At 37.4% G+C, this 17,953-nt stretch overlaps 1 protein-coding gene across 1 annotated transcript in view; it reads left to right on the plus strand.

Annotated features, from left to right (window-relative positions):
* LOC126160714 (uncharacterized) overlaps positions 1 to 17,953 on the plus strand; it is a 271,072-nt gene that overhangs the window by 249,254 nt on the left and 3,865 nt on the right. The window contains exons 6-7 of the mRNA XM_049916924.1: positions 12,313 to 12,434; positions 12,521 to 13,258. Of these exons, the coding sequence (XP_049772881.1) occupies positions 12,313 to 12,434; positions 12,521 to 13,258 (860 nt within the window). The remainder of the gene's footprint in view (positions 1 to 12,312; positions 12,435 to 12,520; positions 13,259 to 17,953) is intronic.

Here is a 17,953-nt window from a genome sequence, read left to right on the forward strand (position 1 = left end):
GCAAGATTACATGAATCTTTAGCTGTTTCTTCCAGATTGGTTCAGACACTTAGTCTGAACAGTATTGTGCTTCTGTTCTTCTTCAGTACTGTAGTGGATGTGAAAGTAGGAATGTAAGGACTTCATTTATTGACCACTGACTCCATACATCAGTATAGTGGTTGTTGTAATGATGGAGCCAGCGATCCACAGGCGATGTGTGACATTCATATTGCTGAATACTGAAGCAGCTCAACAGCAGCTGGTGACAACAGTGCCATTGCTGATCCAACAGTATGTCAGCTACAAAGCACAGTAAACAAGCATTTGGTGTACACTGCCTGTGACCTGTGGCAGCTGGTGGAAATATGCAGGTGGCCTGGATTGAACTCGGTATCCTCGGAGAGTGGCTGACATGTCACTTGATAGTGGCTGCCAAGTGGCGTCATGCTGGAGGATCATGTTCAAATTCAACAGACTGGCTTGCAGCTTGTAGACACCTCTGCTCAGTGAGGGCCAATGTGGACTAGCCAGTACAGCTGACCAATGACTCATCAGGAGAGAGTGCTAGTAAAAGTGTACTTGTGGTGTCAGTGTATTTTCTCTTGTGTGCTGTCTTTGGTAACTGTTTATAGGATGAATGATGGTAAGTGAACTCAACAGATTACACAATATGGCAGAACCACTGAGAAAATAGTTTTGATAAGTGCTGTCATGATGTGAACTGTATGAAATTATGTGGTGGTGTAATGGAATATATAGTGCAGAATGCTGATATGTAAAACAGAATATTATGTAAAATTTGAACTGTACTGCTGGGTTCCTGCTTAACTGACATCACAGGTATCGGGACATTCTGAAAATACCACACAAGTTTTTGAAACGATCATCATGTTATGCTACAATTCAGAGCATCAGTCAACCACTTTTCCTCCATTCACATTCGTTGGCTTTGCCAACTCACAACCAAGCTAACATTTCAACTTAAATTAGACTGTAGGCTATGATACAGATGAGTTGCCATCATCACAGCCACTTTTCCTTGGCTTCACCGTCTCTCAAACTGTAGAGTTTGAATACGAAACAATTTCGCAATAAATTCTGTCATATCCTGAGAAACAAACAAGACAAGAAAACCAAATTCCAAGAACAATAACCAACCTTGTTAACCATAATAGCCACATAAGTAATTGTCAATGTCATGCTCTCTATGTTTGTATCTTCTACCAAAACAGATTGTTAGTTTCAGATATTTTCATTGGATACTGCATACTGTTGCCTAATTAGCTTCAACCAACAGAAGTGAATTGCCAATGGCAGCACACAGCAGAACAACCACTGGCACTATAAGTGCAGTTTAGCCAACTGTGATTGTAGCCTGCATGATACCGAATAATTTTGCCAACTGGGCCAAGAATATTTATACTCCACAGCGGAGTTTATTGTTACAGTAGGCAGGCTCCAGTCACATACTTGACTGTGGAATGCCACACTATGCTGCATTGTGTACCGGTATGGTAACTGAACACAGCATGCTGGTTTTCTAGTGGCCTGACAACAGTTTGCAGCAGCATTATTACGACATTCAGCTGTAGAATTGCAACTGCAGTTGACCTGCATACAACATGGCTGGTTGTGAAGGCCCTGTTGCAGCTTGACCCACAACATTCCGTAGGGATATGACTGCTTCATGTAACATGTGCATAAAAGAGATAAATGTTCACCTATGAGAGTGTAGGACATCAATATCTATAAGCAGTGTGTGTACTGTAAGGAAATGTACTGGTTAAGTATGTCTCACTTTCATCTTGAGGTGCACTACAGAAGAGTGCATCATCCTGGAAACAACCTGGAGCAAACTGTTAAATCTAATGAATTAAAAAAAGAAAAGAAAATTAATAAATAATCAAAAATTTATGGGAAAGTTACAATGTGTTGTACAGATTAGTCTACGCCAAATTGATTTTGAGATTTACTGGAGGCCATTTCGAGGTAAGCATTACAGTGAAGAAATAGGGGTAGAGGGTATTTCGTTCGCACATAGTTCACTTCAGTGTGAGATATAACTGGCAAACTATGCAGAACTTTATGGCAGCTTAAACTATTGCATCTTACAGAGTATTCACAACCTGTGTCAAACATCTTGTCTGTTAACTTTGGGATTTGTGGCAGGTGACACAATGGACTTCCTCTGGGTATACTTCAGTTTAAGACCCAATTCCTTACACTCTCTGCCCTGTTCCTAGTGTGTGGGTGGCATTTTTCAGGAATGGTAAATATCCAGTTACATTAATACAAAGTTATAGGGTTTCCAGGTGAGTCAGTTTGTGTAAATGGCACTACATTTTAATGAGTCTTTCTCTTATCATCATTTAATCTACTGGTAAAGTGTTGAAATATGCTTGGGTAGTCTTTATGTAGGGGTTGCCGAGGTGGGGAGTGGTCAGGCCCTCCTAGTGTCATAGGGCAGGTGGCAGGATCTGAGCCAAAGGATGTGTCAACTCAGTGATGGTCTTGGCTGCGGATTTCTAGTCCTGCATTATCATTTGGGGATTTGTAGGTCTGTGCACTACACAAAGGAAGCAGCTTCTCGAGTTGTGGAATACTTGTAGTGCACATGAGGGTTTTTTAGGCTAGGGGGTAGTTTGATGTACTCTGCTGAACACTACACTGTTGAGCGCCCATAACATCATATCCATCCATCCATCTGATGAACACTTGCCAGTTGATATGCGGCAGGGAAGTCTGAAAGCATTCATAATAAAGACACTTCGACTGCCAAAATTTTATCAGTAAATTGTCAAAGTATTCATAACAGAGTTCCCAAATTTACTGCCCTCCAGGAAAGTTCTCACACTCAAGCCATTCTCAGGGCCAAGAGCTGGCTGAAACCTAAATTGAAAAGCTCTGAGACATTTAGCGAGTCATGGAAAGTATATCAGAAAGACAGATTAGAGGCCATAGGACAGGGATTGTTCATTGCAGTTTACAAAAATATTGTCTATTGAGATCGAAATTGAATGACAGTGAAGTTTTTTGCTCACATGTAACAGGTCTGGGTGAAAACAAGTTAACTGTTGGATGTTTTTACTGGTCACCTGATTCTGCTGTGACAGTTCTAGAGTTATTTAAAGAAAGTCTACAGTCATTAGCATGCAAATACCCAGATCATGGAATACCAGTTGGAGATCACTTTAACCTCTGGAGTACAGACTGGGATGTCTATGGGTTAATTGTGGGGATTACAAACAGTCATATGAAGTACTTTTCAACATGCTTTCTGAAAACTGTCTTGAGCAGCTAGTTCAGCAGCCCAAACGTAATTCAAATATCTTGGATATTGTAGCTACAAATAGGCCGGACCTTATTGACAATGTTGGTATAGAAATGGGGATTAGCGATCATGATGTCATTATAGCAGATGTGGTTATGAAAGTTAATAAATCAGTTAAGAAGGCTGGAAGAGTGTTTCTGGTAGAAATGGCAGAAAAGCAGTTATTAGCATCTCACTTAGTGAATTGACATCACTTAGTTCCATTAAGATGGATGTAGAGGAATTATTGGCAAAGATTAAGCATGGTCTAGAAAATTATGTGCTTAATAAATGGATTAAGGACAGAAAAAAAACCACCATGGTTTAATAATGAGATTCGAAAATGCTGAGGAAGCAGAGGCTGTTGCCCTCTCAGTTCAAAAGAGAAAGTGTAAATGATGACAAGTAAAAGTTAATTTGTGCATCTGTGAAAAGATCTATGCATGAAGCATACAACTACTACTACCATCATGCATTAGCAAAAGATTTGGAAGAGAACCCGAGAAAATTCTGGTTCTATATAAAATCACTAAGTGTGTCTAAGGCTTCCATGAAGTCTCTTGTCGACACGTCTGGTGTGACAGTTGAAGATAACAAAACAAATGCCAAAGCTTTAAATTACATGCTCAAGAAATCATTCACGTGGGAGAATCATATAGATGTACTGTTGTTTGACCATCGAACAACTTCCATATGGATGACAGTAATAAGCATCCATGGCATAGAGAAACAACTGAAATAGTTGAAAACAAATCAGTCACCAGATCTGGATGGAATCCCAGTTCGATTTTTCAAAGAGTACTCTATGGGCTTAGCACTTTGCATTTGTTGTGAATCTCTCACCCAGTGCAATGTCCCAAGCGAATGGAAAAAGTGCAGGTGACTCCTGTATATAAAAAAGGCAAAAGAACAGAAACGCAGAATTACAGTCCAATACCCCTGCGTCAGTTTGCTGCAGAATCCTTGAACATACTCTCAGTTCAAATATAATATATTTTTGTGAGACAGAGAAGCTTATGTCCATGAATCAGTATGGTTTTAGAAAGCATCTCTCGTGTGAAACTCAGCTTACCCTTTTCTCACATGATATACTGTGAATTATGGATGAAGGGCAACATGCAGAGTCCATATTTCTAGACTTCCAGAAAGCAGTTGACACAGTGTCCTGTTGCAGGCTGTTAAGGAAGGTATGAGCATATGGAATAGGTTCACAGTTGTGTGAGTGGTTTGAAGACTTTTATTTATTTATTCGTCCATAAACAGATTTCTTTGTATGGATGTCGTCATTATACATACATATGTACATTATGTTGTCACATAAGATAACAAAATACAAAATACAAGCTATATATAATAAATTCATTATATATATATATATATATATATATATATAATTAAAAAGAAAGATGATGAGACTTACCAAACAAAAGTGCTGGCAGGTCGATAGACACACAAACATACACACAAAAATCTAGCTTTCGCAACCAACGGTTGCCTCGTCAGGAAAGAGGGAAGGAGAAGGGAAGACAAAACCCATATCCTTTTGTCTTCCCTTCTCCTTCCCTCTTTCCTGACGAGGCAACCGTTGGTTGTGAAAGCTAGATTTTTGTGTGTATGTTTGTGTTTGTTTGTGTGTCTATCGACCTGCCAGCGCTTTTGTTTGGTAAGTCTCATCATCTTTCTTTTTAATTATATTTTTCCCACGTGGAATGTTTCCCTCTATTATATATATATATATATATATATATATATATATATATATATATATATATATATATATATATATATATATATATATATATATATATATATTACACACATAATTCATCATTGAATTACATAATGCAGAAGAACCTGCTTCGATCAAAAAAAATAGATCACAAGACTCCTATAATACTTGTATTGGTAAATTAAATCTAGAATGTCCACTTTATAATTGATTAACCTGATTATTTATTTATGCCAATTTTATGCTGCATGAATTCTCTAATCGAGTAAACACTATTTTTTAATAAATATTCTTTAAGGAATGCTTTAAATTTACAGAGATCCTTTATGTTTTTGATTTCTTTTGGCAATTTATTGTATATCTTGACACTTTGGTAAAACATAGTGGTTTGGGTTTTAGTTTTATTCATTCTGTCTAGGTACAAGCAATTACTGTTTCTGGTTTGGTGATCATGTATGCAACTGTTTGCTAAACATTGCTCAATATTTTTGTGAATAAAAACTGTAGTTTGCAAGATGTATTCACTTGGGATTGTCAGAATACCCCATTTTTTAAATAGCTCACTGCAGTGTGCTCTTTTGTGACTCTTGCTCATTATTCTGATAGCTCATTTTTGCAATCTGAACACATATTTCACATTTTGGGCATTTGCACCCCGGAATATTATGCCGTAACTTATTATAGAATGTATGTGTGCAAAGTATGTCATTCTCTGGCATGAACTACTGCACACAGTGACTAATATTCGTAAGGCATAGCATGCTGTGCTAATTTTTTTCCCAATCATCCTAATATGTTCATCCCATTTTAATTGTTGATCAACATACATACCCAAAATTTTGTGTTGGCTACACACTCTATGGTTTCATTTTGAACTTTAAGTTTTGTCATATTCGGTTTTTTTCTTTATATAGAAGTTTATGTTATTAATGTTATGAATATAATAGAGGGAAACATTCCACGTAGGAAAAATATATCTAAAAACAAAGATGATGAGACTTACCAAACAAAAGCGCTGGCAGGTTGATAGACACACAAACAAACACAAACATACACACAAAATTCAAGCTTTCGCAACAAATGGTTGCTTCGTCAGGAAAGAGGGAAGGAGAGGGAAAGACGAAAGGATGTGGGTTTTAAGGGAGAGGGTAAGGAGTCATTCCAGTCCTGGGAGCGGAAAGACTTACCTTAGGGGGAAAAAAGGACAGGTATACACCCCCGCGCGCGCACACACACACACACACACACACACACACACACACACACACACACACACACACATCCATCCGCACATACACAGACACAAGCAGACATTTTCAACATGTCCCTGCAGCCACCCAGGCTGCCTGTTTGTGCTAGTACCCTGTTTTAAATGTTCTAACGGAAAGCAACTTTCAAAGAGCATGAGAAAAGCATTATATTTATCATCTACTGTATCAGCGCTATAAACATCTTGCCACTCTTGTTCCTTGATAAGGTTTACAAAGGTCTCTACAGCAACTGGATCAGCTTTCCTGAACAGCTGATGACTATATTTTACACGTGTTGCAGCACAAAAATCTTTTAAAGTTAAAATTTGTGCATCATGATCTGAAAGGCCATTCACCTTTTTGCTAACAGAATACCCTTCTAGTAATGAGGAATGAACAAAAATGTTGTCTATGGTTGTTCTACTGTTCCCTTGCATTCTCGTTGGAAAGAATACGGTTTGCATAAGATTATATGAATTAAAGACGTCTACCAGCATCCGCTTCCTTGCACAATCACTTTTACAATTAATATTGAAGTCACCTCATATAACTAACTTTTTGTATTTCCTATAAAGTGAACCAAGAACCTCCTCTAGCTTTAGCAAAAATGTTGTGAAATCGGAGTCTGGGGATCTATAAATAACAACAGTTAGAAGTTTAGCTCCATTAAATTTAACCACACCTGCACAACATTCAAATACCTTTTCAGTGCAGTACTTTGAAACATCAATTGACTCAAATGGGATGCCGTTTTTCACATACATGGCTACTCCTCCACACCGCAAAGAGCTCCTCGAAAAGCTGCCAGCCAACCTGTATCCTGGTAAAGGAAGCCTCTGAATTATCTCCTTATTTAAGAAGTGTTCAGATATACCAATAATTTCAGAATCAACATCTATAAGCAGTTCACTAACTTTATCTCTAATACCTTGTATATTTTGATGAAATATACTAATTCCCTCATTACTCGGATACCTAAGCTTTGTCAAAAGTGATTCCCTTGTTAGAGCAGGAATACCTATCAGCTGACTTCAATCTAAAAAAGGTGCAGCTCTAACACCCACTACTGCAGGAATTTTCCCATGAGTGATCCCACCAACCCCTCCTACGCTGTCACCTATAAGCTTTGCCAACCTCCCCTTCCCATATCAGTTGAGGTGCAGGCCATGTCTAGTGAAACCCGTCCTGCTGATAGACTCCACTGACACCACTGAAATGTGACCCATGCCTTCTGTCATCAGCGCACCCCCAAGTCTCATGTTATTACGCCTGACGGCTGTATTAAGATGAGGCCGATCGTGACACTGAAACAATTCCACGAAATGGAAATAGTTTTCATTAACTCCCCAAGCTTTTCACATAAATAGGACTTGCCTTTCTTGTTTAAGTGCATTCCATGTTTTGTGAAGCACAGTCTTTCCAAATCAGCTGTATGAAAAAAGAAAACATTGTCCATGGATCTGCAGATTTTTTGGTAGATCCTGTTGGCTTTCTGGATCTCTTTATTTACACAGGACCCTTCTGGTAGATCATGCATGTGAGTTAACCCTATAACATTTTGATTTTTTATTCTGTTTAGGACTGTCTTTAGTGTTCAAGTAGGTTCTCTTAGCTCATTTTTATAGATATCATTTGCATCACCGAATATTACTATGCGCTGATTTTGCCATGGGTGGTTACTATAATTATAGTCTTTTAAAATTTCTTTCATACAGGCACCTGGTTTGATGAAACCTGTAGCTCCGAGTCCATTCTGATATCGTATTTTTTCTGCTAATTCTCTTCCATTTCTATCTGAATACAGGACAACATCTCTTGTTTCATTCCCCACAATGTTTTGAGTTAATTGATTTGTATTACCATGTGTTTCCCATCCAAATGGTCATTTGAGATGATTGTTTTCATTGTGAATACACTTCTCATATCGTTTCATCTGCATAAAGTTTTTGTTTACATCTCATCTAGATAGACTTAATCATCCTTTTGCAAAATCCTGATGGGGAAAGTCGGGTATTCCATCTTCTTAATTAATAGAACCCAGTATGTTGACCTCGACAGCAAGTGTTTATCAGAGACAAGAGTATTGTCAGGAGTGCCCCAGGGAAGTGTGATAGGACACCTATTATCCTCTGTATACATGAATGAATTAGCAGGCAGGGTGGGCAGCAATCTGCAGTTGTTTGTTGATGATGCTGCGGTGTACGGTAATGTGTTAAAGTTGAGTGTCTGTAGTAGGATACGAGGTGACTTAGACAAAATTTTTGGTCGGTGTGATGATTGGCAGCTAGCTTTAAATGTAGAACAATGTAAACTAATGCAGATGATTAGGAAAAACAAACCCGTAATGTTCAGATACAGCATTAGTAGAGTCCTGCTTGACACACTCACCTTGTTTAAATATCTGGCATAATGTTGCAAAGCAATATGAAATGGAATGAGCTTGTGAGGATTGTGGTAGGGAAGTTCAACATTTGACTTCAGTTTATTGGGAGAATTCTGGGGAAGTGTGGTTCATTTGTAAAGGAGACCACATATGGGATGCTAGTGCAATATGTTCTTGAGTACTGCTCAAACGTTTGGGATCTGTACCGGGAAGACATCGAAGCAGTTCAGAGGTGGGCTGGTAGATTTGTTACTGGTAGGTTTGAATGACATGCAAGTGTTACAGAGATGTTTTGGGAATTCAAATGGGAATGTCTGGAGGGAAGATGACATTCTTTCTGAGTAACTCCATGACAAAATTTGGAGAACTAGTATTTGAAGCTGGCTGCAGAACAATTCTGCTGCATCCAACAAACATTGCGTCTAAGGACCAAGAAGATAAGAGACAAGAAATTAAGGCTCATACAGGGGAATGTAGGCAGCCATTTTCCCCTCACACACTTTGTTAGGAAATCCACTACAACGGTTAAAGATCTGGGATGAGGTTCCAGTGCAACACAGTTGAAATCCACCAGGTTTTCAAGAGACCAAGTACTGACATACATATGTATGTCAGAACAGCAGTCTAAGATAGTCAAGAGTTATGTGCAATTGGGTTCCTTTTTGAGTTATGCTAGGACATAGTCGTGCATGGAAAATAAGGTTGCCACCTTAATTGAATTCTCATTTTTCTTTCTTTTCCCCCTCCCAGAGAAAGAGAATGGAACAGAGAGAGATCAGGAATGCCTGTAAAGAGGTAGGATATTTTTTTAAGATGTGATGAACATAAGCTAATGATAGATATTGAATGCTTGGAGGCCTCTGTTGAAAGAAGGTCTGAATCCAGAAATGACTATTACAATTTAACTTGTCAGTAGGAAGAATCAGGGAGTGTTAGTGTGACAGTTATGTTTACTTTATATCTTCTTAACCACCACTCAGCATTTCATGTTTAAGATAAATGGTAAATGTTGTTCTGTCCTCTCATTCATTGTCTGTTTTCTTTTTTACCTAGAATTAGGGAAGGGTAGAAATCTTGTGGATTACTGTTATTCAGAATTTACTGAATGATTTGATAAAGTGCAGTTAGTAATGATCTGTAAGGTGGACAAGGAAGGTGGGAGCTGCAGAAGTGTAATGAGCTTGTAGCTTCACAGACTCGTTGAGAATAAAGTAACAGAGATTCCAAACCAACATCCATGAATGTTTGTACAGCCCATTTGAATATTTTCTCTTTGAAACAACAGAAAAAGCAGTAGATGCTGGTGTGTTGCGGATATAATGGTGTGCTCTTGCTCAAGGCATCTTCTTATTCACATCCATCACTGATAAAGCTAATGAAACAAACCTTTCTGTCAGTACTGTACTGTGCGTAGATAATAGTCCTTCATAACCAAGGTTGTTTTTGCATAGTAGAATGGTTTTGCTCTTCAACGTACAGCTTGCCAGTTTGAATACCAAAGGAGGAACAAATTTCCTTTCTCCAAGGCAAGTACAATGTAGCATTATTTCACAATATATCTACACCTTGCAAAGAAAAGTTTCCAATTTGTTAAAAAAAAGAAATGTTTTCCATCCAAGTGTCTCAATCAAACTTTAGATTCTGCAACCTGATAATGCCTTATAGTGGCGTTATCAACTGGCAGACTCTTAAGTGTTGTTCAGACTCTCCCTCCCTCCCTACCTCCAGACACTTTTTTATACCACTAACTGAGCACTCCAACACTTTTCCACCTGCAAACAGCACATGGGAAGAATGATTGTCAGTAAACCTTTGTAATGGTTCTAATTTTTCGAATCTTCTCCTCATTGTCATTATGTGAGACGTATATAGGGGGAAATAATGTGTTATACACCTCATCCCGGAAAGTGCTCTCTAGAAATTTCCATAGTAAATCTCTCCATGATGCACAACGCCTCTCTGGTAATGTCTGCCAATGGTATTTGTTGAGCATTTCCATAATGCTGTCGTACTGACTAAACGATCCCGTGATGAGACATGCTGCTCTTCGTTGGATCCTCTCTATCTCTTCTATCAGTCCTATCTGGTAGGGATCCCCGAGAGATGAACAATACACAAGAATAGGTAGAAAAAGCATCTTATAAGCCATTTCCTTCATGGATGAGTTACATTTCCATAAGATTCTTCCTGTGACTCTGAGTCTCGCATCTGCTTTTCCCAGTATTTGTTTTATATGGTTATTCCACTTAAGGTTGCTCTGGATAGTCACTCCTAGATATTTTATGGCAGATACTGTTTCCTGTGGTTTGTCATCAATAGTGTAGCTATACAACAGTGGATTTCTATTCTTATCTGTGTGCAATATGTTACATTTATTTACATTCAGGGTCAATTGCCAGAGCCTTTATCAGCCATCAATTCTCACTAGGTCATTCCGCAATTCATCACTGTCTTCTGGCATTACTACTTGTTATGGACAATTGTATCATCTGCGAACAGCCTTAGAGAGCATCCAACACTTTCTACTAGATCATTTTATATATATATATATATATATGCTGCTTGTGTCTGTATATGTGTGGATGGATATGTGTGTGTGTGTGCGAGTGTATACCCGTCCTTTTTTCCCCCTAAGGTAAGTCTTTCCACTCCCGGGACTGGAATGACTCCTTACCCTCTCCCTTAAAACCCACATCCTTTTGTCTTTCCCTCTCCTTCCCTCTTTCCTGATGAGGCAACAGTTTGTTGCGAAAGCTTGAATTTTGTGTGTATGTTTGTGTTCGTTTGTGTGTCTGTCGACCTGCCAGCACTTTCATTTGGTAAGTCACATCATCTTTGTTTTTAGGTATATTTTTCCTTCATGGAATGTTTCCTTCTATTATAACCATATATATATATATATATATATATATATATATATATATATATATATATATATATATATATATATATATATATATACTCTAAACAGTAACTTCCTATCCTTCCTTGGGGTGCACCGGAAATTACCATTACATCTGTTGATTTTGTTCCATTCAGAGCAATATGTTGAGGTCTTGTCTGCAAAGTCAAGGAACACGGCATCAACCTGAACGCCATTGTCTACAACACCATGGAACTCATGGAGGAACAGAGCAAGCTAGTTTCCTGGTATCTCCCTCCCTCCCCCTCCCTCAGTACAGATCACAACACCTTATGCTTTCTTAATGTTTTCACCACCCTGGTATGATATATGTAACTTCCCACTTGCTATTCCTAGATTGTGTACTGTATGAAAGAGTATAATGTAGGTGATCACATAATTTTTGTAATAAATTTCAGTGATTCCTGGATCATTATTTTTAGTGTTCCTAGAATTTTCTTCAGTTTTAAACCTTTCATTTACTCCAAACCAGTGTTTTCGTCTTAATTCCTTGCACCCGCTGCCTCCCTCCCAGCCATAAACCACTTTTCTCCAACACACCTCCTTGCTCTGCACCTCCTGTAGGTATACGGGTGTGTGTGTGTGTGTGTGTGTGTGTGTGTGTGTGTGTGTGTGTGTGTGTGTGTGTGTTTTGTTGAGTTGTTACTTGTATTCAAAATTTTTTTATATTTAACAAAATTATTTATATTCTACTAGAACTTTCCATTACCATTTTTAAAACTTTCTGTATTTTAGGTGATGTGATTGCAATTGAGAGGCCATATGCTTCAGTGCTGTTAGATGATGCATACTACACCCACTGCTACAACTGTTTGCTACGCTGTAATGCACTGATCCCTTGTGAAACATGTTCCATGGTAACATTCATGATAAAGTAACTTTCTGTTTTCATTATGTTTAATTTTTAAATCATATCACTGATTTCATTAACACTCTTTTCCAGGTGATGTTCTGCAGTGACGAATGTCAAAATGAAGCACTAGAGAAAAGTCATTCTGTTGACTGTTCAATTTTGGCACCACTTACCAGATATGGAATCGATAAAATGGGAATGTTGGCAGTAAGGATTATATTGACTGCAGCAGCTTATGGAAAAAAATTAAATGAGCTGATCAGTGAAATACAATCTTTTGAAATGGAGACATCTGCAGATAAACGAACAAAAGGTTTCAGCAAAGATGGAAAATATCATTCTGATGAATATACAACAATTTATCATCTGGTTGGCAATACAGACAAACGAACTGTAGGTGATTTGTTTAAGCGTGCTGTTAATGCTGCATGTATATTGCATTGTTTTGAAGAGTACTCACATTTCTTCAATCCAGAAAATGCTTCAAGTTATAAACAGTTGCCTGATTCAGGAAAGAACAAGGGAAGTGAAGGTCATCAGAGCCCTCAAGATTTTCAGAAGGAAGCCAAACTTATTGTTGGTGGTCTTTTATTGAGACATTTACAAAATTTACCATGCAATGCTCATGAAGTTTCAGAATTTATACACATTTCTGCAGTAACCCAAAACAAAGAAAAGTTTGATTTAGACATGATAGAAATAGGAGCTGCAGCATATTCTTTTTTAAGTTTGATAAACCACTCATGTGATCCAAATGTTGTGAGGAATAGTCATTGTGGAAGCACAGCTGTTCTGAGAGTCATAAAACCAATCAAGAAAGGTGAACAGGTATCAAAATTCCAATTACTTTTTTTCATTTTGGATGTCTATGCTTGTGTGTTAACATGTTTGCAATTACATTTACAAACATGTCTACCTTTGTTCCATTTTAAGTTTTATTTTATTTATCTATTTATGAGAGGTGGTAGTTTGCATGCGTTAGTGTTGTGGATAAAGATAAATCACTGAGATGCCCCCGCGCCCCCACACACAGGGAGGGAGAGGAGGAGGAGGAGAACTAAATATAACTGTAATAAAATTATCATAATTATAAATTATGCATTAGATGTGTAGTAATGTGAAACCCTAATTTTAGTTTGCCATTTTCCCATTAATGGACTGCATGGGGTAACAAAAGAGCCTGTCCACCTGTAGTTGAAACCAGAATTATTACAAGAGGACTGATACAATGGCTTTCTGGCTCACTGACTTAATAGCTTCTTCATCAAGAGCAAAAGAGGAACACAAAAATACAATATGAATAAGAGTAAATTTGGCTAGTTGGAATTAGTAGCAGTTGTATCTAAATTATCCTCATTGATGGTGATAGTACCACATTTTTATTTCTTGTTCTTTTCTTACATTTCTAATTTTTCCTCAGCATATAATCCACCAGCTTGACACCCAGTATCATAAACCTTCACATTCTTATTGCTCTGGCCCAGGTTCCTGTTATTTGACTAATTAGTAAGTGTAGGGGCCAATGGCCTTGCTACAGTGGTAACACTGGTTTCCTTCAGATTACCAAAGTTAAGCACTAACAGGCTTGGCTAGCACTTGGATAGGCGACTATTTGGGTCTGCCGAGTGCTGATGGCAAGCAGGGCGCATCCAGCCCTTGTGAGGCCAACTAAGGTGCTACTTGACTGAGAATTAGTCACAAAAGCTGACAACAGCCAGGAAATAGTGTGCTGACCACATGCCCCTCCTTATCTGTATCCTGTTACACCTGACACAGTGTTCAGTCAGTACCATTAGTCCTGACAAGACATGTTTGGATGGAATTTAGTTTTTAGTTTTAGTAAGCATAAGGAACTTATTTTTTATCACTTTTCATTTGTGTCTTTTTCATTATTTGTGCTGCACTTGTTTTCCTTGGTCAGGTGCGCTCTTTCTTGCTATTTTATCTCTTCTCCACTCTTTTTTATTTCTTTCTTGCTCTTAATTAATAAAACTGGAGCATTCAAAAAACTTGAAGCCATCATTTCCATGATTCAAAAAGAAAGAACAGATGTCAGTTGTTTATTACAGACAAACTATTAAAAATAAAAACACACTGCACATGTCACTGGATAGAGGAAGGTTCAAAGTTTTGACACAGCTGCACTGTTGTTTGTTTGTAGCAACATGGTGACTACACCACAAGAGAAATCATTTTGTGTGTTGGACAGCAAGATCTTGTTCATTGATTTTGGCTTCTCTAGTCACCAGACCTCACACCTCGTAGTTTTTTTTTTTTCTGTGGGGTTATGTCTTTGTTCCACCTATGGCAGCTACTCATCAAGAGCTAAGAAATCGAATTATTGAAGCAGTCACTAACGTTTCAATATTTCTTGAGCATTGCATGGTGCTCATGTTGAGTTTATGGAATAGTGTCTGTGCAAATGCAAATAGAATAGTTAATTCACAGGATAACATTAAAACCATATGGTCAGTCCTGAAGGAAGTGTCTGGTCAGCAACACAAGGTTGACAATGTAAAGTCATTTCATAGTAAAAATATTTCTGTTACTGATAAGTCAGATATATTTACGGTATTTAACAATCACATTCTGAGCATTGCTGGTGAATTAAATAAAAACTTAGGCTCTACAGGCTCTACAGGCAATCATATAACTCTTGGAAAATACCTTTCTGAGGCTGATGTCTGAAATACTCCTCTGTGACACCGACAAGTGGGAGATTGAGTCAATAATTAAATCACTAAAGACTAAGGACTCTCATGGATATGATGGAGTATGTAGCAGAATACTGAAGTGCTGTGCTGCATGTGTTAGCCCTGTACTCCGTCATATTTGTAATCTCTCCTCTAAGAATGGTCAGTTCCATGAACGATTAAAGTACTCAGTAGTAAAACCACTTTATAAAAAGTGAGAAAGAGATGATTTAGACAATTTAGACCTATTTCTATGCCATCAGTGTTTGCTAAAGTTACTGAAAAGGCTATGTATGTAAGGATAATTGCTCATTGTATACCACATAATTTGCTATCAAATGTAGAGTTCAGTTTTAGAAGTGATTTAACAACTGAAAATTCTATATTCTCTTTTCTCTGAGAGATACTGAATGGGCTAAACAAATTAAACAAAAGATTTTGAACACCAGGCATCTTTTTGATTTAACTAAGGCCTCTGAGTTGATCACAAAAATATTGCTCCAGAAGTTGGACCATTATGAAATACGGGAGTTGCTCGCAGTTGGTTCACCTGTTACTTTAACAACACACAGCAAAAGGTCATTATCCACAGTGCTGAGAATGGCTATGATGTGGGGTCTGAGTGGGGCATGGTTAAATGGAGGGGTGCCCCAGGGATCAGTGCTGGGACCACTCCTGTTCCTTATTTATATAAATGATATGCCCTCTAGTATTATAGATGATTGCTGATGACACTAGCTTGGTAGTAAAGGATGTCATGTGTAACACTAGCATTGTTTCAAATAGTGCAGTTCATGACATAAGTTCATGCCTTATAGAAAATAAACAGATGCTAAATCACAGCAAGACTCAGTTTTTACATTTTCTAACACAAAGTTCAATGAAACCTGACATTCTATTTTCACAGAATGGGCATATGATTAGTGAAACTGAACAGTTCAAATTTCTAGGTGTCCAGTTAGATAGTAAACTGTCATGGAAAGCCCACATTCAAGGTCTTGTTCGAAGACTTTTTGCCACCATTTTTACTATTCAAATGATATATGAAGTAAGTGATAGTTCACAGAAAATGTAGTCTGCTTTGCTTATTTCATTTGCTTATGATGTATGGTATTTTATTTTGGGGTAACTCTTCCCATCCTCAAAGCTTATTTTTGGCTCAGAAATGAACGGTTCGGGCAATAAGTGATGTGAGTTTGCAAACCTGTTGTCGACCCCTGTTCATTTGTCTGAGTATTCTGACATTGGTCTCTCAATGTATGTATTCTTTATTGTCATATCTTGTTAACAGTATCAACTTATTCCCAAGAATTAACAGCTTTCGCTCATTTAGTACTAGGCAGAAATCAACTCTGCATTTGGATCGCACTTCCTTATGCAGAAAGGTGTGCAGTATACTGCTGCATCCATTTTCAGTAAGCTAACACAAGAGTTCAAAAATCTTAGCAACAATCTACACACTTTCAGATCGAAACTGAAGAATTTCCCCATGGTCCACTCCTTCTGTTCTGTCGAGGAGATCCTTGAAAAATTAAGCTGATTCCTATGTTCTAGTGTTGATTGTGTTTACATAAACATATGGCTTGTCTTTTTTGGGTTGATAAGAATTTTATCTCTTATTAGTTTTATGTTGTAATTTCTATACTGACATGTTCCATGACCTTGGAGATTCACTCCTCAATTTGGTCCTGTGAAACTAGACATGTAGAATAAAATAAAATAAATAAAGTAAGACCTCGAACTTTCCTCTGTCCAATGACGTGTGCAATGTCTTTCTAACTTCCATAGTTGCTTTGCAATAAACAATTGAAATCTGTTCTTTTTTTTTCAATGGCCATGTATTTCTGTCAGCCATGCCTTGTTGTACAAAATTCATTGCTGTATAAAACATTGAAAATGTAATATTTCAGCTTGCATTAGAAATTAGATGATTTTTAAACTGTTTTCCCTTATTAAATCCGTTCAAGAATGAGCTTCTAACATTTCAGATAGTATTTTTACTGCCAGTTAGGCTCTCTGCTTAAAAATGAAGTCCAATTTTTGCTCTTAGAATTATAATTCAGAAGATTTAAATAAATTAATTCAAATTGGAAGTAAAAAATGAATTTTTATTACATGAATCACAGGCAATGAATGTCTAATCGAAAACCCATAAAAAGGGTATAATTAGAGAGAAGGTGACAGACACTAACATTAAATTCAAGATTCAAAGAAATAACTCATTTCATTTCTACCGTTCAGAATTTTTGAAATTTTTTTCCAAACAGAGAAGCAAAATAGAAAAAGGCAGCAATTCACTTTATGGTTATAACATAGTATCAGGTTACTTGAAGAAATACATCAACCAGTGACTGGGTGTTGTATTTCTTCTAGTAGTTTAATCCACAGTCATAGAGCTCAACCACCAGTGGCATAGATAAATTACTATTCTAGAGGTAATTATAATTTAGACCTTTTATATGTGTTAAAGTATGAAGATAATTTGTTTTAAGTCACATTGTATCCTGCACTAAGACATGCACAAGATACCAGAAATTATTTGGATTTAAATGCAGATAGTTCAAATAATTGAGGATTTTATGACTATAAAGGAATTTTTACCCTGAGATCAATTTTTACATGTCTTTTAGAAACAAAGAACAGCCAAAACTTGTAAAAGGTATCTTGCAGAGACTCTTACATATGGGGTAACTGCCAGGATTTAGATTTCAATTTCATACTGATAATGGGGTGTTGGTGACGGATACATAAAACAAGAGATTGATGAAAATAGAAATTATGAGAAATAGCAAGAAACATCAAATGGATAAAATCATCTACATAAATAAAA

Source organism: Schistocerca cancellata, chromosome 2, assembly GCF_023864275.1.
Source record: "Schistocerca cancellata isolate TAMUIC-IGC-003103 chromosome 2, iqSchCanc2.1, whole genome shotgun sequence".
Taxonomy (NCBI): Eukaryota; Metazoa; Arthropoda; class Insecta; order Orthoptera; family Acrididae; genus Schistocerca; species Schistocerca cancellata.